Genomic DNA, 22,257 nt, shown 5'->3' with positions numbered 1-22,257 from the left:
TCTGTTTTATAGAGATAAGAGAAGTATACTGCTACTGTGTTTTAATTTACAACTCTGTCAGTTACAGGCTGTGTGGTTTGGGGTAAATCATGGAAGTTTGCTGACCCTTAGTTTAGCTGTATGTCAGATTGGTAAAATAATATCAACCAAATACCATGATATTTGATTAATGTCTGAAAATTATGTTAAGGTCATTGGATGAAGTTATAAAATTGTGAAATACAAATAGCATGCCTTCTCTCTCATACCGAATCCCTTCTTTCCACAGAAGGTGACAAACCACCACCCAGGATTACACAAATAAGAGCTTTTAACCGCTACTTGATATTTACTCTAGCTTTACGGTTACTTAGTTTCTTACACTTCAGTTTCATTAAGGTCCTTTAATTTGAATTTTCAGCATATTGAGAACAACTCCAGCAATTTTTTTATGGGATGATAAACCTCTGATATCTGCTGAATATATATCTGCCTTTTACTTTTGTTTGTACAATGAAAGTTTATTCTGGCAGTTTCCTATTTGAATAGGCTTTCTTTACGTGATTATGTAATTATAAGTGAATTAAAAATATGTAATTTTGAGTCACCAGTTCAAGATCTTTAGTTAAATAGGATTTGAAGGGCATCAGCATAAAGTGTATGATGAACATGTAATGTATGTGGAATTCATCAACAGTATTGATTTTTCCGTCAGATAGTCTATATGGGCTGGACAGAAGAACGGGAACAAGACTCCCTTCAGGACCGAATGTACACACCAAAGTTTCTAGCTCTGAGGGGTTCCTCTCTTTACAAATTTATAGCACCTCCAGTAAGTATATTTCTCATATTTTAAATATACTTTTCCCTGCTAAATATGCATACAAGTGTTTTATACAGTGATAGGTGGATCTTTCCTCTGTGTACCAAGATGTCTTCTATAATAGTGAAAAATTATGGGGAATAAATGTTAAAGTTCTGTAAAATAATTATCAAAGGTATGAAGTGCCGCTAGTAAGCACCTTTCTGCCCACTTACCTGGAGCACTTGGCAAAGTTGGAAGGGAAACACATTGTTTGCTGCTAACTATGGAAAGGTCAACCAGCCTGAAGCAAACTGGTTAGATTTGTGCTGAATGATAGCCAGCCTTCCAGATTCAGAAAGCTGAAGGCATGGGGACTATCAGAGCCTTTTGCATGCTGAGGAAATGAATTTTCAGAACATCTCTGTCTCCAGATTTTATCCTGAATGTTACTTTTTTATATTGTGTGTGAGCAGCAGAGGGGAAGGGGAAGGGAAAAGTGGATTGAGTAATATCATTGATATAATTTAAATTTAACCAGCAAAAGGTTTAGGGCCAATTTTTACTACTCTTACTCATGTTGAGTAGTGCCTCACTTGAGCCCTAACTCAGCAAAGCATTTAAGCAGTTTTTTTTTAATCTCTATTCAGCAAAACATTTAAGCAGTCCTGAGGTCCCATTACAGTAAAACACACAGTTAAGGGTTTTATCGGATAGGAATAGATTTAAGCATGTGCTTAAGATAAGCACATCAATTGTCACACACATTGGGAGTGGCAAGGGGAGTTAAAAATTCAAAAGACAGACCGAAAACACAAGAGGATCTCATGATTTTTGAACTTTTGGAATTAGCTATACTGCCTATGCTTAGGTGCTTTGATAAATCGGGACCTGAGCAAGAAGTCTCAATTATTTCAGTGGAGCTGCTCACAGGCCTTTGGTTCTGAGATGAGGTAGAGAGAAATTAAAGCTTAGAACCGGAGGGAAAAATGTCTTTTTTCTATGAGCTGGGAGGGAAACAGAAGTACATTTCTATGTCCTGTAGAGCAGATTGAAAGTTACCACTCACTGTGAATAAGCGTGGCTGAATCTGACCCTGAGACAGCACAATCATTCACTTGTTAGTTTTGGAGGGAACTTTTTCAATGAGATCTGATTTTTTTAAAATGTTTTTCATTCAGGACCAGATTCTGATGTTCTTACTGGTGCGGAGAAGCACCTTATTCAAGAAGTAGTCCTACTGAGTTCAATGGAATGACTTACGAAGTTTTTTTTTTCATAAAAATATTATACTGTTCTCCAGGAGGTGGGGCAGTGGGGAAGACAGCCAATCGGAGGGGGTTTCTCCCCCAGGAAAAGCTGGCATTTGCAAGAGGGCTGGAGATTCTCACATCCCTGACTGCCTCCAGCCCTGGGCCAAACTCACATAGAAATCATGAGAGTTGACAACACCGGTTACTACTCATTGGATGAGAGTTTCATTGCCAGTCTGGCTCTTTCACACTGGGTAAAAGGCTTAAGAAGCATAAAGTGGCTCTAAAAGCTTTGGATCTAGCCATGGAATGATTCTCTTGGCACAGACACTTGTAGAAGATGGCCATAACCCTTCCCCCCCCGCCACCCCACCCCCGACACACACACACAAACACACACACAAAGAGGATATGCTAGGGGCAGGAGAGACCAGCGTCCAGTATTGCAGAGATTCCAGGCAGTCGTGCTGCACTTAGGGCAGCCCCAAAAGACTGGTGTAACTTGGACAGTTCCCAGGGCTTAAAGCCACTTTACCCCTCCTTTCTCCTGGGCTGCAAGTTCTGTGCCGCAAAGTATCCCGCCCAGTATGAGTATCAGAGGCTATCAGACTCTGGCCCTTGTTTCTAAGACAGGCAAAGCAAAATTAGAGTTTAGAATCAGAGAAAAAACGGTCTTTTCTCCATGAGCTGGGAAGGAAACCGAAGTAAAATTGTATGTCCTATAGAGCACATTGAAAGAGAATGACACTAAGAGTGTGTTAAAAAAAAACAACTTTGGGTGAGTCATTTTCACCAGACAGTAAGTGCAATGCATGCATGTTTGGGGGTATTGGACAAAATTGCTTTATTTTCAAAGATTGCAACAGTTATAAAAATGTCATGTTTTATAACCACAACACATCTGTGCACACTGTTATGTCTGCAATCATACAGCTATATATGTTCTTTTTTTGTCTTTTAATTTTCAAAGATTAGTATCAAACTGTTTCAATACTACCATTTTTCAGCTTCTAATTATGGGTTACTTAAAAGGGAGTCATAAAAGGACGATAGTTTTTTGTAGCGTAAGCTCCCTGAATCAAGTTGCTTTCTAAACAGGGATGTGCTGCCAATATTTTTACAAGCAGCTCTCACAGAAAGTTTCTTTTTTGGCCTGTGATAAACTATGTAATACCAGGAGTGCATGTGCTGGCACAGAGTGAGTTATCCGCTCTTTTTTCCCCCTTCCCATTTGAAAAATAACACTTTCTCCTAAAAAGCAGCCATGGCACTTTTTATCTTCTTTGATTTTTTTTTTTTTTTTAGTTCTAAAAGGTAGGTAGTTTTGCCTCTTTAACTTATTTCCTTGCTGCTTTTTATATTTTAAAACAATCAAGTGTGTCAAGTCCGGTCTCCTTGATTTTACTGTTGAACTGTTGGAGGTCTCAGATATAGATTTTTAGCTGTAGGTGAAGAGAGGTGTGTTAAGGTTTTAACAAAGATATCATTTCTCCTAATTGTTACTCAGGCAATTGTGTTAAATATATATTAACAAAACAGGAAAACAACAGTTTTCCAAAGCTCTTGGAACTATTTGAATCTACAGTTACCTTTTGCTTTGAATACACATTGTTCAGAATAAACTTTGCACCTTAAAAGAAGTCTCTCACTAGGAAAAAGGCCATCTTCTTCTCCAAACCAATCTTCATTATAAGACTGGCCTTTAGACTGAGCCCTGGGTGGCCACCCCAGCAGCAAGTGCAGAAAGGCGTTGTGTCTCAGACACTCTCTGAGTTCACAGTTCTTCCTCTGCTCCTGAAAAAGTATTCTTACATTTAGGCAACTGTGCTAGGCAGTATTTGGGAGGAGGTGGAGCCAGCTATTCCCCCTCCTCTTGCTCAGAGGGTAAAGTGTCCTATATGCCATCCCCATGCACAGAGCTGGGGTCTGAGTAGGTTCTGTATGGGCAGTGTGTGCTTCTCCTGTCCTTATTCCTCTGTGTAGCCAAGTAAGATTCAAACACAAAGTGATTATATATTTTCACATAATTCCCTATTTGTCAGTAGTAGCACTCTATCAAATATGGTTTGTCATCTAACAGTCCTCATGTATGTGTACTTATGCTGACGTATTTATAACATATTTGCAGTACATTTTATCAAACATAAAACATATGGACCTGACACTATGAGAATTTTTATTCATATGAGTAGTCCCATTTACTTTATTATGATTACTCATGTGAGGTAGGGGACTATTTGTATGAATAAAGGTTTGCACGATGGTAACTCATACTAAGAAAATCTTCCTTTGTTGGGCTTCCTGTGTGGGCTTCTCTAATTGCCACCCATAAACCAAGACTTTAATAGGCTACAGACCAGATAAGAAGTTAATTATACTCTATGCAGTGCTAACACCCTTGTTCCTTACTAAATGTAATTAAGGATATAAAAGAGAGGTTTAGAGAAAACAAATAAGGGCCAAATCCTGCATTGTTTACACAAGCAAAAGCCCCTTCCACAGAAATGGGGTTTTTGATTGAGTAAAGACTGCAGGATTTGGATGTATATGATTGAATCTAAATATCCTTTTTATTGTTTGTTGTAATAGAAACGGGGCGGGGGGGGGGGGGACTATGTAATGTACAGGACTGCAGATAATTAGAACTCTATTAAAAGAGCAAATGTAACACTTTAATCTTTTTGATCTTTTCATTACTGAATTTTATTTTAGTAAAATAAAGTGATTGGGCTCGTGCTTCTCTTGTGTCAGTTTCAATTATTTTAATCAATATGCTCAACAAGATTTAGTACTATTAGCACATTTGTCATGCAACTCCATAATCAAATTAACCATAAAGACACAGTGTTATCCTTTAGCAGGTCTCATTTATGTAGAAAACAGATGAAAAATAGAAATGTATATGATACCAGCAAACATCTTAGTGTTTTAATAGTTATCTTGAAGTAATCATTATAAAATAGTTAAGCAAATTGTGCATGATAAAACATAAAAAGTGGGCAAACACTTTATAAAGTCCCGGATTGCTATATTACCCAAACCTTCCCACAATAGCACCTCAACAATCTAACATACCTCTCTTATGCATGCCTGTTGTTTCACTTAGGTAAAGGGTTAAGTTCTCTCAGACATTTTAAAGGATATTTTTATTTTCAAGTCTTGGAGACCAAATACATTTGCTCTGTCATTTGTCCTGTTCTTGAATATCAATAGCAATTATGTCTCAACCATTTTCATAGGGTTCTGTTCTACTGTCCAATTTCTTTTACTGTTAAGAACTTTTTTTCAAATATAAAACCTCAACTTTTCAGACCATTGTTCCTTGTTCCTCTGTCTTCTGAGACTATGAATAGTTCCTTTCTTTCCTTCTCTGTTTCCTTGAATGTATTTGTAGAGTGTGATCATATCTTTCCTGATTCTTCTCCACACTGTATAAAGTTAGCTGCCTCTTTCTGTCCTTTCTAAATCCTATTCATTAACCCTTATATCATTTTATTGGCCCTTTATTATAATCTGAAATGTTTCTGTGTAATACAATTATTTTAAAATTAATACTTGTAAAAATAAGTTTTATATCCTGGGATAAACTTTTAGGTAGGCCAGAAGTATTTTTCAGAGCTTCAGGTGTGAAGGGGTGCAAGAGTAGACACTTGTTAGCACAAATACGATTCTCCATCTGTTATCTGTCGTCTTTTATCTTAAATTTTGGATTGTAAACACTTTGGGGACTGTCTTTTGTTAGGTGTTTGTACACCGCTTAGCACAGTAGTGTCCTTGTGTATATTGGGGGGCCTCACCGCAATATAAATAATAAAAATAACACTACATAGGGGCAGTATATCAGGCCTTTACATGTCTGTTCAGTGAGGGGAAGCACAAAAATAATTCCCTTTTTACAAGTCCTGTGCAAAGGTCTATTAGGAGAGCTCAGGGACTGCTCCCTGAATGCATCAGCAGCAGCCAACAACATTCCAAAGGCAGCAAAAAGAAGATGGAGGCTTGGCCCCACCCCCCTCTCTATCAGCCAACAGACTGATCCTACAGAAAAGCTGGTTGCACCACTGTAAAGGATGACACTGCCTGAATAAAGTCCCACTGTGCTTCAGGACACTCAGGGAGGGACAGTGCTTCGCTGAGGTACAGTGTCTCTTTGGGCTCCCTGTGGGGTAGTGTGCCTTCTCAGCACTGCCTACCTGAGGGCTAAATGTGTCAATATGGCTGGTAACAGTTCTCTAAAGCAATGTTCTGTTTCTCTTCTGTGCACACACAATGTATCAATGAAAGAAGATCTTTGGGACAGGATGAAATGGTCTATGAACTGTATCAATAAGAAAAAATTACATTGTTTACTGTATTTTTGTTTGGTTTTTCCAAGGTCACCACGTGGGATTGGACACGAGCTGAAAAAACATTTTCAGTTTATGAGATCATGTGCAAAATTCTAAAGGTATGAGGAGCAAATGTAAAAAGTTATGGAGGTGGCAGCTGAAAGGCAAGGGGGAAAACATCATAGCTAGATAAATTGCACAGCATGCTGTCAAGAAGAGCTTGAACCTTCTCCCTTTGGAGTCAATGGTGAAACTCCTATTGACATGAGTGGGTACATGATGAGCAAAGTTTTTCCAAAGTGCTGCAGGATTGGATGTAAAATGAGTTTAACTGGGTTACTGTCCACATGGGAAAGTGTTTTTTCACCATGATCTAGTATGTATTTTACATTGGCAAAGCATTTTATAGCTTCACAACCAGTATAACGAATATAAATAATTTAAACTGAGCAACTACAAAAATTGGTATTGATTCTGCCCTCAGATACATGAATGCAACTTTCATTGACTGCCACAGAAGGTTGCACCCATGTACGTCTGGATAGAGCTCTGAAAATATATACATTGGTGTTCTTAAAAACTTGTCATTTACCACTTTTACCATAATTTACTCCATTTGCTGTATTCTCAATACATAGAATGAGCAACTAAATAATGTTTAAACAGTTATCTCTGCAAATGGCAAGGTTTTAAGGGGATCACGTTGCATGTAACAGTATTGCATATTATATATTTAATGTCATTTCAGGCTTATTATATATTGACATTCTGTGTTTTAAACATCACGGAAATTGAACATTCTCTAGGGGTGTAATAATTTTCGTTTTTCTGAAATGCAATGTAAAAATTGGAGAAAACAAAACAGAGGTTATGGAAATGTTTCCTTTCCATACATTTGAAACGATACTTTCCCTTATTTTTTTTTCTCCCTGATACATGTGGAAGGGAATTTGATCATTTCTCAACTTTTTAACGTGGCCTCTATTAGAAATCATTTATCATTTGACAGCACTGTGATAGGACAACAACAGTGATATTTCCATGGCGTGGCAACTTATCTGAAATGTTGACTTTTTAATAGCAACCTTTGTAAATACTGTGTTAGAAAAAAAGTTCCCAGTTACATTAAAATGTTAGTTTGGTGGAAGTATCAAGAATTCTGTCAAATGCAGATATTTACAGTAATGTTAAGGACATGAGTAATTTCTCTCATACAAATAGTGCTCATGAAGTCAGTACCAATACAATGTCCCATCCAAACATTTAGTATACAAGTTTTTAATTAAAAACAACAAATACAAATATTACATAGATCCTTTTAGCATTTTTTAAACTTATTCCTCCATTCCCTTCTTTGCTAACTTGCTCCCTCCCTCACTTGCTTACTCTTTTCATCCTTTTCCCCATTAACCATCTCTCCTTTTCCCCTATCTTCCTCCGTTCCCTAGGAGGTCACCCTTGAACATCTTTCCAAATGATACAGATTTCTTCACCCCTTCTCTCCCATGAATAGCAGAAGCTAAGCTTCCATAAAGAGAAAATTCAGTCCTGTTAAGTCACCTTTCTTCTTGCCTGGCTGCTGCGGCTGGCTGGGGTTTAAAACAGCTCTCTGCCTATGTTAGAATAGATCTGCACCCAGTCTAATGTATGCCAACTGGATCAGTCCTTTAGGAATCATTTGGCTGGCTAAGGAGCAACAGACTGCAGGCTTATCTGGCCATACCCCTCTCACTTCCTGGCCTGCCTGACAACACCATCTATGTGCAGAGGGAAGGAGTAGGTGGTATAATATGTGCCATGCTGGCTGTGTATCACTAGAGGATTCCCCTAAGAGAGAGGGTTTCTCTAAGAGCAACTTTTAACTTTTCTTTATGCCACTGAAACAATGCCAAGGGAACTTAATTTGGGCTGATGGCCTTACCCAGTTATTGCCTAAGATTTTTTCAACTACTCCATAATAATACAATTAGAGCTAAAATAAAATGGGTGGGTGGGTGGGGGGTGGAAAAGAAAAGAGGGAGAGAAAATCTTCAGTATATATTTACTACTTAATTAATATTTAATTATTTCTGTGTTATCTGCAAGCCTGGGCTAGCTATTGAAGTCTGAAACTGAGCCAGAGTGGATTCTTTAGGTGAAATATTTGTGTGGGAAAAAATAAAAGTAAAAATCACTTTACTCTTCCATTAATCCCCACTTTTTCCCAGTCCTGCAGTCTGTACCATGGATTTTGCCTCTGTTATGTCTAAATATAAAAGCATTAAAAAATATGCAGTTTCAGCTTCACATTACCAATGGCGCAGAGGGTCTCTGTAGAGATTGGAGGTTATTCAGGATTTCTGTCAGCATCATAAATCTTGCTTGATTTTAGCAGTGCATGCTTCTAGACACACTCCATGGATATAACTGAAATAGATGCAGCTAAGAAAAATGACTTAGTTACATTGTCTATTCTCACATCCAAACTCCTTCCATAGTACATTGTGTACTTTTGTTGTGAATTTGTTTTCCTTAAGGAATGAGTTTGAGTGAGGGGGCAGGAATGTCAGGTGTGAATGCAGTGCTTTAGCCTAAGTTGTTTTGCTTAGCTTTCAACATAGAGAAAAATCTCCTTCCTTCTGTGACAGCCACCCTCTCAGCACTATATACCATCCTTCCATAAACTGCAAAGGCCTCTTCATGTCATCTGGCTTCTGTGTCAAGAGAGGGGTTGGAAACTGGGTGGACCAAAGAGAGAAATGGATGGCCTATGAGAAAAAAAAACCCTCCAACCCCACAGTCTCTTACCTGTACCACAGGCCACTCCCTCACCCTGCACCTTCTTGTGGTTACGGAAGCAGCTGAATCCAGGGGCTTCTAACACAACTATTCTTCTCAGGAGCCAAGGAAAGTTACCCTGGTCTTCTGTAGATCCCTGGGGATTGGTCAAGTTTATGAGCAAGCTGTGGACCTTTCCATAGGGAAGTAAGCCTTGTCATTTGATGGGATGATATGCAGGAATTTCCACAAACATATTTTTTCCCCCTTTGGATGGAAAACAAAAATCTTACCTACTCCATAGTTTACACATTGAAATGGGGTGTAGGCCTTTTCATTCATTTAATATGAGAGGTGAGTCCCTTCATCTTGATATCCATAAAGAACTGCAAAATGGAGGGTTAGTTAGATATATATTGGAATGATCATGAAAGTTAATCAGCACAAACCATGTAAAGGGAAAACATAAAGGAATTCTAAGATTTGAACGAGATGCAAGATGAGAGAAGAAGGACGTTTCCATAGACCAGTGCTCTATTAAAGGGGGGAAAAGAGAGTAGATTACTTGTCATGATCAAATATAATAATCAGTGTCATTATCTTTCTATACACCTATGCCCTTATATTAGTATAGAGAATTATAGAAATATAGGGCTGCCAGGGACCTCAAGATTCATCTAATCCATCCCTTGTGTGTTGAGGGGGGACCAAAGTATACCTAAACTATTCCTGACAGATGTTTGTCTAACCTATTCTTTAAAACCTCCATGACAAGGATTCCACAACCTCCCTTGGTAACTTATTCCAATGTTTAACTATCCTTATAGTTAGAAAGTTTTTCTTAATATCTAAACTAAATCTCCCTTGCTGCAGATTAAGCCGATCACTACTTGTACTACCTTCAGTGAACATGGAGAACAATTGACTGCGATCCTCTTTAAATAGCCCTTAACATATTTGAAGAGTTATCAAATCCCTCCTCATTCTACTTTTCTCAAGACTAAATGTGCTCAGTTTTTTAACCTTTCCTCATCAGTCATGTTTTCTAAACTTTTTATCATTTTTGTTGCTCTCCTCTGGACTATCTCCAATTTGTTCACATCTTTCCTAAAATGTGGCACCCAGATGGAGCTATTATAGGGTGGGTGCATAACTGGTTGGAAAACCATTCCCAGAGAGTAGTTATCAGTGGTTCATAGTCAAGTTGAAAGGGCATATTGAATGGGGTCCTGCAGGGATCAGTTCTGGGTCCAGATCTGTTCAATACCTGCATCAGTAATTGAGATAATGCCACAGAGAGTACACTTACAAAGTTTGTGTATGATACCAAGCTGGGAGGGTGTCACGGTGTGGTGACTCATGCCTGCAGTACCTCCTGCTGGTCATCCAGGGAATTACCATTCCAGCCTCCAGAACGCTCTCTTCAGGCCAGTGTCCCACTTGCCGCTGGCCCCCCCGTATCCCTCCCAGACCCCGGTGCCCCTTTTACCCAGGGTGCTGCCCCCTGGCAGTACCCCCACAGTCTCTGGGTCTCCCCTCCCCAGGGAACCCAAATCCACTATCCCCACCTCACCTCAGTCTTTGGCTACTGCCAATCACCAATGAACCCCCACGCACTGGAGCAGACTGCAGGGTATAAGCCAATCATCACAGGCAAGGAGGGTTTGGACCTGCTGTCTCTGCCTACCCATGGGCTGCCCTGTTGCAAACCTAGTACCCTGTCTTAGGCCATCTGCCAGGCCTACAGCCTGGGGCTTTTCTAGTCTGGAGCCTCCCAGCTCCTCTGGCCTTCCCCAACCCTGCTTCACCTCAGGTACCCTGGTACACTCCCCAGCAGCCAAGCCTGTCTCCCTCCACAACTAGAGGAGACTCTCTCTGCTCCTGGCCCACTGCCCTTTTATAAGGGCCAGCTGAGCCCTGATTGGGTCATGGCCACAGCTGAGCCTGCTTCCCCCAGTCAGCCTGGGAACTGCTTGCTCCCAGCCACAGCCCTCTCCTTTAAGGCCAGAGTGGGTGATCACCCCGCTACAGAGGGTTGCAAGTGCTTTGAAGGATAGGATCAAAATTCAAAATGATCTGGACAAACTGGAGAAATGGTCTGAAGAAAACAGGATGAAATTCAATAAGGACAAATGCAAAGTACTCCACTTAAGAAAGAACAATCAGTTGAACATATACAAAATGGGAAATGACTACGTAGGAAGCAGTACTGCAGAAAGGGAGCTGTGGGTCATACTGGATCACAAGTTAAATATGAGTCAACAGTGTAACACTGTTGCCAAAAAAAGCAAACATCATTCTGAGATGTATTAGCAGGAATGTTGTAAGCAAGACATGAGAAGTAATTCTTCCACTGTACTCCATGCTGAGTAGGCCTCAACTGGAGTATTTTTTCCAGTTCTGGGTGCCACATTTCAGGAAAAAGGTGGGCAAATTGGAGAAAGTCCAGAGAAGAGCAACAAAAATGATTAAAGGTCTAGAAAACATGACCTATCAGGGAAGATTAAAAAAAAATGGGCTTGTTTAGTCTGGAGAAGAAAAGACTGAGAGGGGACATGATAACAGTTTTTAAGTACATAAAAGGTTGTTACAAGGAAGAGGGAAAAATTGTTCTCAATATCTGAGGATAGGACAAGAAGCAATGGGCTTAAATTGCAGCAAGAGTGGTTTAGGTTGGACATTAGGAAAAACTTCCTAACTGACAGGGTAGTTAAGCACTGGAATAAATTGCCTAGGAAGGTTGTGGAATATCCATCATTGGAGGTCTTTAAGAGCAGGTTAGACAAACACCTGTCAGGGATGGTCTAGATCAGTGGTTCCCAAACTTGTTCCGCCGCTTGTGCAGGGAAAGCCCCTGGCGGGCCGGGCCAGTTTGTTTACCTGCCGCATCCGCAGGTTCGGCCGATCGTGGTTCCCAGTGGCCGCGGTTCGCTGCTCCACGCCAATGGGAGCTGCTGGAAGTGGCGCGGGCCGAGGGATGTACAGCAGCTCCCATTGGCCTGAAGCAGCAAACCATGGCCACTGGGAACCGCGATCAGCCAAACCTGCGGACGCAGCAGGTAAACAAACCGGCCCGGCCCACCAGGGGCTTTCCCTGCACAAGCGGCCGAACAAATTTGGGAACCACTGGTCTAGATAATACTTAGTCCTGCCATAAGTGCAGGGAAGTAGACTAGATGACCTGTCAAGGTCCCTTCCACTCCTACAATTCTATGATTCTGTGATTCTATGTCTACTACTTCCTCCTATCCACTAGGCTGGTAACCCTATAAAAGAAGGAAATTAGGTTATCCTCAATGAGTTCCTGAAAATAATTGCTAATGCTTCTGAGATTGTTTCAGCTAGTTCCCTAAGTACCCTAGGGCAAATTTCATTAGACCCTGCTGACTTTAATACATTTAATTTATCTGAATGTTCTTTAACCTTGTCTTTGCCTGATCTGTCTTGTGTTCCTTCTCTGTTGTTAATATTATGTTTATAGCCACTCTAAATATTTAAACCAACCATATTTTTCTAAATACATTCTATGGTTTTTGAAAGTCGTGACAATTTTTAGGAAAATGTTCCCTAACTGTCACAGACTTGTTTTATTATTTTCTCCAGGCCATTTAATGTCTTTGACCTTCAGATTTCTCATAGGTGGCACTATGCCTATTTTAACCAATCTTACAGCAATGTTGAGAGATTTAATCAAATTATGTTTATAAAGCAATTGTAACACCACAAAGGGAAGTACTGCAGAACTATAAATACCACTGATGTACACAAATATGTAAACCTTATTTTTTCATGAACTGTGTCCCACTCAGGAGTTGTCGTAGGAGAACAAATCATTTATCAAATAGGTTGAATCTGAATCAGGTTATTTTATTCTTCAGAGGAGGCACAACAAAAATCTTTTAAACCATGATTCGTTAAAAGCACTTGCTCATGCTTAACTTGAAGCACAAGCTTAAGTTCATTCCTGTTAAGAACATGCATGGTGCTTTGCTCAATAGAGATGGAGGATTATTAAGTACTCTTCCAACAGGAATCTTGATGCACCTAGCAAATTGTACATCGATAAGGAATGGAGATTTGTCTTGTAGGTTTTCTGAGAGAAAATCATGGAATATATATGCTAAAATGTCAGATGTATTTTGGAGTTGCCAAATTGTCTTTTATTCACACTGGCTTTCCAAATTATAGAAAATGTTCCGTTTATCTCAGGGATGGGACAACTTTTATGCTTTGGGAATTAGAGCTGCTAGAGCCCAGTGCTTTGATTCCTTGCGTCTCTACCAGTTGTTTCTGAACTCATGTTTTCTATTACCCATGGAGCTCAGGGTGCAGCTTTGCAGTCCTAAGGAATTTTGTTTTGCTGTAAGTAAAATCCATCCTCCCACTCATTTGCACACAAAAGTCCCAAAATCTCAAAAGCAATGAATAACTTTTGAAAATCTGTAAATGTCTTGACTCTCATGACAGCTGTGACAAAAATCCAACCTTATTCATTTGGATAGTAATTTGACAGTCTTTCCTCCCCAGTGCTGAGGATTTATTTATTTGCCAGTATTACCAAAATCATGTATTTGGAAAGGCACATTTAAAGCCTCCCACTTTAACTTATTTGACTGATATTTTTATAGCAGGCAATTCAACATCTTAGTGATCATATCAGACTTACCTAGCTAAGTCTCTCTTAGAATGAGTTGTCCCTTAAAAATGTTTTTAGTATGTTAGGCTAAAAAACTTCAGTCACCGGCATATACATAATTTTTAACTTTGAGTGCTATACTAGCATTTTTCTCCTGATATATGCTGGCAACTTTCTCCACTAAATATCCCTCCTATAATTCCAAGGCATACCAATGACACAATGGGAGAACCTGTTTCAGACTTGTCCCAGGTCATCTTTAGTTCTCCCCTCATTTTTCCCAACTCTGACTACAGCTCTAATGAGGCAGCAGCAAACTGGTTGTGATTAGAGACATCCACCACAAGTTTCTCTTTTAGGCCAGGACATTGATTTTCCTCATGTGGGAAAGTTTAGTTTCTTCCTTATCACATACAAACATATAGAGTGGTATAAGTGGTAGAGGATGAACTACCCGATCCTACAAAATATACACCACTATTACAATACTTAATATTAGAGGAGAATATTGAATAATATATTCAAAGTACTATATAAACTTCAACTAACTAATCCTTATAATACCAAGAGGTATGTAGTTATTATAATCCTCTTTTTTCTGTGTAGAAAATATACCTAATTAAGTTAGACGACTATTAAATGCAGCTTCCATTGACTTCAATTAAAATATGTGGCCCATTAATTCTAATTTCAAGTTTTTAGAATAAAATAATTATTTCCAAAGCTGATGTGAATATTTCATCAAGGCAATAATATACATCAAAATAAATATGAACTCTGTGCTAAGTCTTCTAAATACCCTGAAAAATCTGCATTACTTTATAAAGACTATTCATATTAAAGAATTTCAATTTGGCATATTAGACTTTACCATGTAATACAGATGTTGTATTGTAGGTCCAAACTGCATCATTTATCAAACAAATTCCAAACAAATTAGAATGAGTTGTTCATTATGAAATATGTAGAAGAGTAATATTGAGCCCCATTAAAAGGATATTAAGTCAATATAAATATATGCGGCTCCAAAAATTATTCAAGGGCTGGGGAAAAAAAGCCATACAGTGAAAGACGTAACTGTTCAATCTGCTTAGTTTATCAAAAAGAAGATCTAGAAGTGTCTTGATTATGATATATATATACCTTATGAAGAAAATACCAGGTACCAAAGGGCTGTTTAGTGAAAAGCATAATGGGAAACAATAGCTGGAAGTAAAAGCAAGACTGATTCCAATTAGAAATAAGATACACATTTTCAAAAGGGATTAACTGGATTCTCCATCTCTTGAAGTCTTCAGATTAAGACCAGATGCCTTTCTGGAAAATATGGTTTACTCAAACACAAGTTATTGGACCCAATATAGGAGTGACTGGATTAAATTCTATGACCTGTACTATATAGGAAGTCAGACTAGATGATCTACTGTTTGCTTCTGGTGTTAAAATGTGTGAATATTATTTTCCCAAACATAGGTCTAGACTTTCCCAACTGCTACACTGAGGCAGGTTTGCCTTGCACTTGTGGTTTTGTCCAAGATAAAGATGCAGCATTTAGAGTGTCTCAAAATCTGAGAAAGACAAAAAATGGAAGTAGGTAGGATGGGATGTTTTCAATGATGGAAGCAAGAAGAAACTTGTTTTAACAGACTCTGTCTTTTCTGTGTAGTGCTCTGCCAACTACCAGCCAATTCTGGCTTTCTTTACACGCAGCAGGATTGACCAAGAGAAACCCTTAGACCAGGGATCAGCAACCTTTGGCACGCGGCCCACTAGGATAAGCCCCCTGGAGGGACGGAACAGTTTGTTTACCTGCCGCGTCTGCAGGTTCAGCCGATCGCAGCTCCCACTGGCCGTGGTTCGCCGTCCCAGGCCAATGGTGGCTGCAGGAAGCAGTGTAGACCAAAGGATGTGCAGTCTGCCGCTTCCCGCAGCCCCCATTGTCCTGGAGCGGTGAACCGTGGCCAGTGGGAGCTGCGATCGGCCGAACCTGCGGCCACAGCAGGTAAACAAACTGTCCCGCCCCGCCAGAGGGCTTACCCTGGCAGGCTGTGTGCCAAAGGTCTCCGATCCCTGCCTTAGACCAAGATAGGAGTTGCTACAGCACCACTATAGAGGTAGGCCCATATTTTCAGCCCAGACCTACAATGTGGATCCAGCTAAAATGGTGGGTGCCCTTAGGGAATGTGTTGTAAATATTAGCCTGTGTAAATATAATATGCTTTGAGGTTCTGAGATAAAAGGCACTACATAATTAAACATTTTGTTATGTAGACCATTTTTTAAAATTTTTAATCCAGTGTGGTATAATCTTTTAGGCAGGTTATGCAAATTAGATTAAAATATTATATCCAGGACAGTCAAAATTGCCTTTATTTCCTAAAGTTAATTTTTACCACCATAGAAGTCTTCACTTTCAATCAAGAGTAAATCCCTTCGTAGTCTGATCACCTCCTCTCTAGTTCCTGGGTGTCAAATCACAGATTTTTTGAGACCTACAGTAAAAATGCTATTTTATTTGGCATGGAACAGTAGTTGTAGTCTGATGGCAAATTAGCTCTGAAATGAAATAGAGGACGATTATGTCCACACAGGCAAGGTGTCAGGATGGTGAACAGCTGGAGTTTATGCACAGTATTATTCATATCAGTGCAGTTATTTCCTTACTATCTTCCTAATCAGCTCCAACCTGAAGGCACAGAAGGCTCATGTCATATTTCAAACTCTCACTTCCCAACTATCCCTGTGTGCATGACTCACTAAATGTGATTCTTTTCATTTTTATCTTGAGTGCTCTAATGATGCATTCTTTACTCAAATTAAACTCCTAGTTAGAACAGCAGCCTCTGACCTTAATTTTTTCAGCATAGAATAATTACTCTTGGTGGTAAAAATAACTCATTTTACTCCTTCAGTATATTTTTATTATATAAATAGATATGATGAGAAAAAGGGAGAAATACAGGACACAGCTGTGCATTTACCTAACATGACACACCAGTGCAAACAAAAATACATGACAGATAGATATAATCTATAGATATAAGACTGGATTCTTCGCATACTATTTGACAATCAGCATAGCTTGCTGTGGACCAATTTGGTCTCAAGAAATAACTTTAAACAGCTTCAAGGCTGCTTAAAATACTACCACCTATGAATACTGCCAAAGGGATATTCAGGCAGGGAGGAATCATTGGCCACAGCTCTGATGCCGAGGGATGAAAAAGCAAGGATGAAGAGCTGGCTATACAAGTTGTGTACATTTGAAAGAGTCCCTGATGCAAAGAAAATTCTCAGCTAGGCACTTCAGCTGCCTTTAGTCTGTTTTTATGCTGCCAGAGCAATGTAGACAAGCTAAGGATCCAACCCTAGGAGGCTGTATTAATTGATAGCTCCAGTAACAGAGACCAAAGCCTTGTTTACTTTAGTTAATTTTCATGTTCTGTAGGGCAATGTTCTCTTCACTTCTGCTCCTGCCTGCCTCAGCCTCTCTTCTCCCCACCTCCTCAGCTCCTGTTTTTGTCCCTTCCCCTGCTGCTATCCCCATGGACTCTTGTGTCACTTCCCTGGGCTCCCGCTACTTAGTCTGCCATGTTTCCTTTCTCCATAGTTCCTGCCTTAACCCTAGTTTTCTCCTATCCTCCCCTTTCCCTCTACTCCCTCCTATATTCCCCCTGACAGACCCACACAGTCATTTGTCCCCTTCTCTTCCTGCCCCTATCCCTACTCCAACCTTCTGGCTCCTGCTGCTAACTCCCATGTACCCTGAACTCTTGCTTCTATTCCCCAACACATGCCCTGCATCTCTTCACCTCCAACCCCATTCCCCAGCACTTTGCATTCAAGACAGATTGCCTCATCCTTCTTTCCATGTTATCTGGGGTTCATCAGGGAGATCACTGAGATAACAGGAGAAACATTCTCCTCATTCTCAGTACCTGGCTATACAGCAGCCCCCAGAAGGCAGGAGGAGTAATGGCAGGGAAAGTTCTGCTTGTCAACTGCAACCCTGCGATGGAGCAAACTCAGTTGCCCTATGGGGATAGAGCATGCTCAGTGTGCACTCTCTGGAGAATTTAGCTGTCAAGTCTCTACTGATCGTGTGTGAACTACCATTTTGAATATGTATGCATCCGATGAAGTGAACTGTAGCTCACGAAAGCTTATGCTCAAATAAGTTCGTTAGTCTCTAAGGTGCCACAAGTACTCCTTTTCATTTTGAAAAAGCAATTAACGTGACAAATTATGACAGATTTTAATGGGTATGGAAAAAGGCACATCCCTGACATCAGTGCCACCGTCACCACCCACCATCTCTGAATTTGAAGTTCATGCTGCAAAGCATGGAAACAAGAGCTTGTCAACAACACAGTTGTACAAAGTTCTTTAGTATGGGCAAAACAACATAGTTTTTTGTAACCTCGTTCTCAGAATTGGATAAACTGTTTTAGCTGACACTTAATAAGAATATTCCAGCCTGAAGCAGATACCTTTCATGGAAAATATCAGCTCAAACAGTTAAAGACTGGCAAAGTTATAAGCAACTGAAAATAGGGTCTTATAAAGGAAAGCGTCAGGCAACCTTAACATTGGATGTCACTACTTTCTCCACCTATACTAATATGTAATATTCAAGGGCCTGATCCTGCAGCATGCTGCCCTTCATTGGGAGCTCAGCACCTCCGAGATAATGTTCAGCATGTTGCATCTCACTGCACCAATCATCTGTACCAAGGCTTTTCTCAGATTTCCATTTGGTGAAAACCGCCACGAGTGCTTCTTTGCAATGTTAGAAGAATTATATAATCTCAGCGTATACAAACACACACAAGCACGCACACACACTTCAGCATGTTTCTCAGCAAATAAATACCAGGGGCTATTTTCACCAAACAGAAATCTGAGAAAAGTATCTGTACAGGCAGCAGATCCTGGGTGCATATATGTGTGTGTGTGTGTGTGTGTGTGTACGTGTACACACATTCATTATGTTATGCCTTCTCTTCCCTATTATTTATTAATAAGAATGTTTCATGAAACAATATCTTTGTTACTCTGAAGTGAATCTGCTCTTGCTGCTTGTAAGTGCTATCAAAATCATCTCCATAGCAACTAATTGTGATGCCAAGGAGATTGTTCTTAAAAAGAGGAATACAAAAGGGAGCATGTGAACCACTTAGAAAATGGAGTTCTCTATTCATGCAGATATACCCAGCAGCTAAATGTGAGGGAAGATTAATATCTAAAATAATAGTAAACCAGGGCACAGAGTGTGAAGAACTAATTAATATTCAGTGACTAAATAAATGATGACTGGAGGTGGAAAATGCCTGCTAAATGGTTTTTTTTAACTTCTCTTTACACCTAATGTGCTCTAGAATTAATGCTTACATTTGTATAGTGCTTTTTATCTTTAAAGAACCTAGACAAGTATTGGGCCCAATTACTGTGTCTGGTAAGCCCCTTTTGCATTTCTACTGTGATGCAAAGAGGTCATTGAGCTGGCTTCACCAGTCAGCAGAGGAACTTATCAACTTTTTCCCATCTACGTAGTATAAAATTTGATATAATAAAATCATTTCCATTAATGTGAAGGTGGTAGCTGAACTGAATATCTATTTTAAAAAATGAAATTAAAGTCACCTGATACCAAAGAGTCTGTTTTGCCCAATAACTCTCATTGGGACAGACTGTGAACCCCTTCCTCATGCTGGTGAGTGTTGCCATCAGTGGGACTGCAAAAATGGCTCACCAGCATGAGGAAGGGATTCCGTCTAGCCCAATATGCTCCATGTGAGTTAGGCATACTTTGGTCACCCAGTCTTGGAAGCTGTTGCTGAGTAGGTATTGTTAGGTTCTGAACACCTTCAGCTCCCACCGACTGTAGTGGAAGCTCAGGGCATTCACATATTGGACGACTGGCCCAAAGAAGAGATTACTTACTAGTGTTTACCAGCTACATTTTCAGTAAAATAAAAGGTAGGGAGTATTTCAAAAAAGGAACAGTGTTTATCTGGAGAGCATGGAGTTTTTAAAGAAAATAGACTTTCTGGAGAGATATGAAGATAATGCCACTAACCAATGGCATTGTGAAGTATTCCACTTTAACTTGCTCTTTTAAAGTTAATGAACCATGCTAGTTTCCCTGGGAGAAATTTATTGCTCTTACTTAATAGGTACATCATTATTAATTGGGCAAACAGGAGTCACCCTTCCTGACAGCAGGGATGCTGGATTACACAGCATGTGGACATGAGTCAAAGACCTTCCTGACAGTCAGTTCTGCTGCAAGGCTGTTTCTTTGGACTTTCTGTTATAAATAAATAAATGGGTAGATAAAATGACCTTTTTGGAGTGGAGAGTCAGGAGACTGGTACAACTTTCCCTTCTTGTGACAATTCTTTCCCAGAGAATTTGTTTTTAATTGTGCTCCCAGGCAAATACTACAATTAAATCATTATTAGTCTCATACAGCACATATGAAGTCATCACAAAGTTCAATAAAGGCCGCCACAGACTAATAAGTGATAATAAAAGAACAAGATTATGATAATCACTAAGCGAGTGTCTGAATGCATTATAGTTGTACTGAAGTGAAACATCTTATCAACAAAACAACTTCCATGAGATGAAAAGTTAGTTAATAAGGATGGCTTCTTAGTCCAGCTCAGTGTACAAGACTCCGGACATTGTTATCTCATATTTACAGCATCCTTTAGAGAATTTCTCATGCTTTCTGGGGGAGGGCATACTACCCTGAACTAATATCTTACATGGGACAAGCACATAGCACTTTTGTTAAAAAAATTTATACACACATTGGTCAGTCCATTGACCTGCTTATCCATTATTTAACAGAAAGTACAATTAGATACATAGGTACAGGTCTGGAGTGTTGCACACCTATGCACAGGTGAAAAAGTAATAAAAAGGGCAGGGAGTGTAAGGGAACTCAATCCTGCATTGAGGAGTGCTGCTCAGCTACCTGATAACTTTTGCCTAGCGGAAGAAATGGCCAAAGGAATAGGTATAGCTCAGAGTCTTGTTAGCATGGTGAGGCTCACTCTTTGGAAAACTGCATATTTACATGTTTATTTTGTCATGCCCCTTGCTGAACAGATCCATTGACTTATCTGAGTGTGGCCATGAAACCCTGATGAGTTAAATCCAACCTTGTGAAGACAGGCACTACTCTCCTGTCCCTGTGTATGCTATTCAGTGCTTAATTTGTGGGGGAGCTTGCCTGGGCTCAGTCCCGGCACTGCTAGGCTTGGAACTTCATAGCCCTGGCACATCTGTGCTTGTCATGTCAGTTATGAAAGTTTTGAAAATCTCTCTTTTTTGCTCTGAAATATGTTTTTTCTTAAAATTCTCAACACAGTTGTATCCATCAGGGCCATTACCAGGGTTGGGTGAGCGGGGCAGCCACCCATGGTGCAAAGCTGGGGGAGTAGGGGGTGTAAAAATAGGATGGACCAATAAAATGGTAGGGGGGTCCCACGGGTCCCATTACCATACCATGCCATTCTTACTTCTGCACTGCTGTCGGCAGCAGCGCTGCCTTCAGAGCTGGCTGCCCGGCCAGCAATCACCACTCTCCATCCACCCAGTTCTGAAGGCAGCACTGCCATGAGAAGCAGCGTAGAAGTAAGGGTGGCATGGTAGTGCCACCCCCCGCAGCAGCGCAAAAGTAAGGGTGGCAGGTATGGGACCGGTGGATCCCTGTTCCACTGCAGGGCTCTGCCTCCTACCGTTTCTTTTTTCATCCATGCCATTTTTCTGCCTCCCTCCCCCGGCTTTGCGCCCTGGGTGGCTGCCCCACTCGCCCTGCCGTGGTTGCTGCCCTGGTACAATATGTGGTGTGAACCTCTAACACTAATACACTTTCAGATAAACTTATGACTGAACGTGCAGCGGTATTACTGACATTGATAATGACCACCACACATTCAAAGTCATAACCAGTTTAAAATCTGAAATTAAATCATTGCTTGAGCCCTGGGACAGGAGTTGCAGACTGTGCTAAATGGGTGGCTAGCACTTTTACGCATCAGCCCCTTACTGATGGCGATTGCATCATTTCCGGTGCTTGAGTTCATATTGGCTGAGAGTCGTGTGTTGCTATGGCAAATGGACACTCATTGGGATAAAAACCTGCAGCAATGTAACTGTAGCTTTGAGGGTGAATGCCAAATTCAGGATGTATGTGGTCGACAGTCCTCATAAGTCATCTTCAATTGCTTACCAAATATGAATATAGAGCCATTATTATCTGTTTTCTATAGACTTCATAGTGCTGTGTGAGACATGCCAGAAACACCCAGAAGCTTTAGCATTAGCACAGGGTACTTCATTGGACAAGAGTTACAAGAGTGTTTTCAATAAGCAATATGTTATTATTTATTGGTAAGACTACGATTTAGTCACAGAGGTCACAGTAGTCACGGATTCCATGACTTTACCGGACCTCTGTGACTTCTTCAGCTTCAGCTGTCCGCAGCT

The 22,257-nt window shown here is 40.2% G+C and overlaps 1 protein-coding gene across 2 annotated transcripts in view; it reads left to right on the top strand.

Moving 5' to 3' along the window:
* Window positions 1-22,257, top strand: part of SNTG1 (syntrophin gamma 1) — a 533,703-nt gene that overhangs the window by 447,017 nt on the left and 64,429 nt on the right. For both annotated transcript variants that reach the window (XM_043539635.1, XM_043539634.1), the window contains exons 13-14: window positions 695-811; window positions 6,410-6,481. In XM_043539635.1, coding sequence (XP_043395570.1) covers window positions 695-811; window positions 6,410-6,481 — 189 coding nt within the window. The remainder of the gene's footprint in view (window positions 1-694; window positions 812-6,409; window positions 6,482-22,257) is intronic.

The sequence above is a fragment of the Chelonia mydas genome, chromosome 2, assembly GCF_015237465.2.
Source record: "Chelonia mydas isolate rCheMyd1 chromosome 2, rCheMyd1.pri.v2, whole genome shotgun sequence".
In the NCBI taxonomy this organism is placed as follows: Eukaryota; Metazoa; Chordata; order Testudines; family Cheloniidae; genus Chelonia; species Chelonia mydas.
Note: the sequence above shows the minus strand (reverse complement) of the source record. Positions and strands in the feature narration are given on the sequence as shown.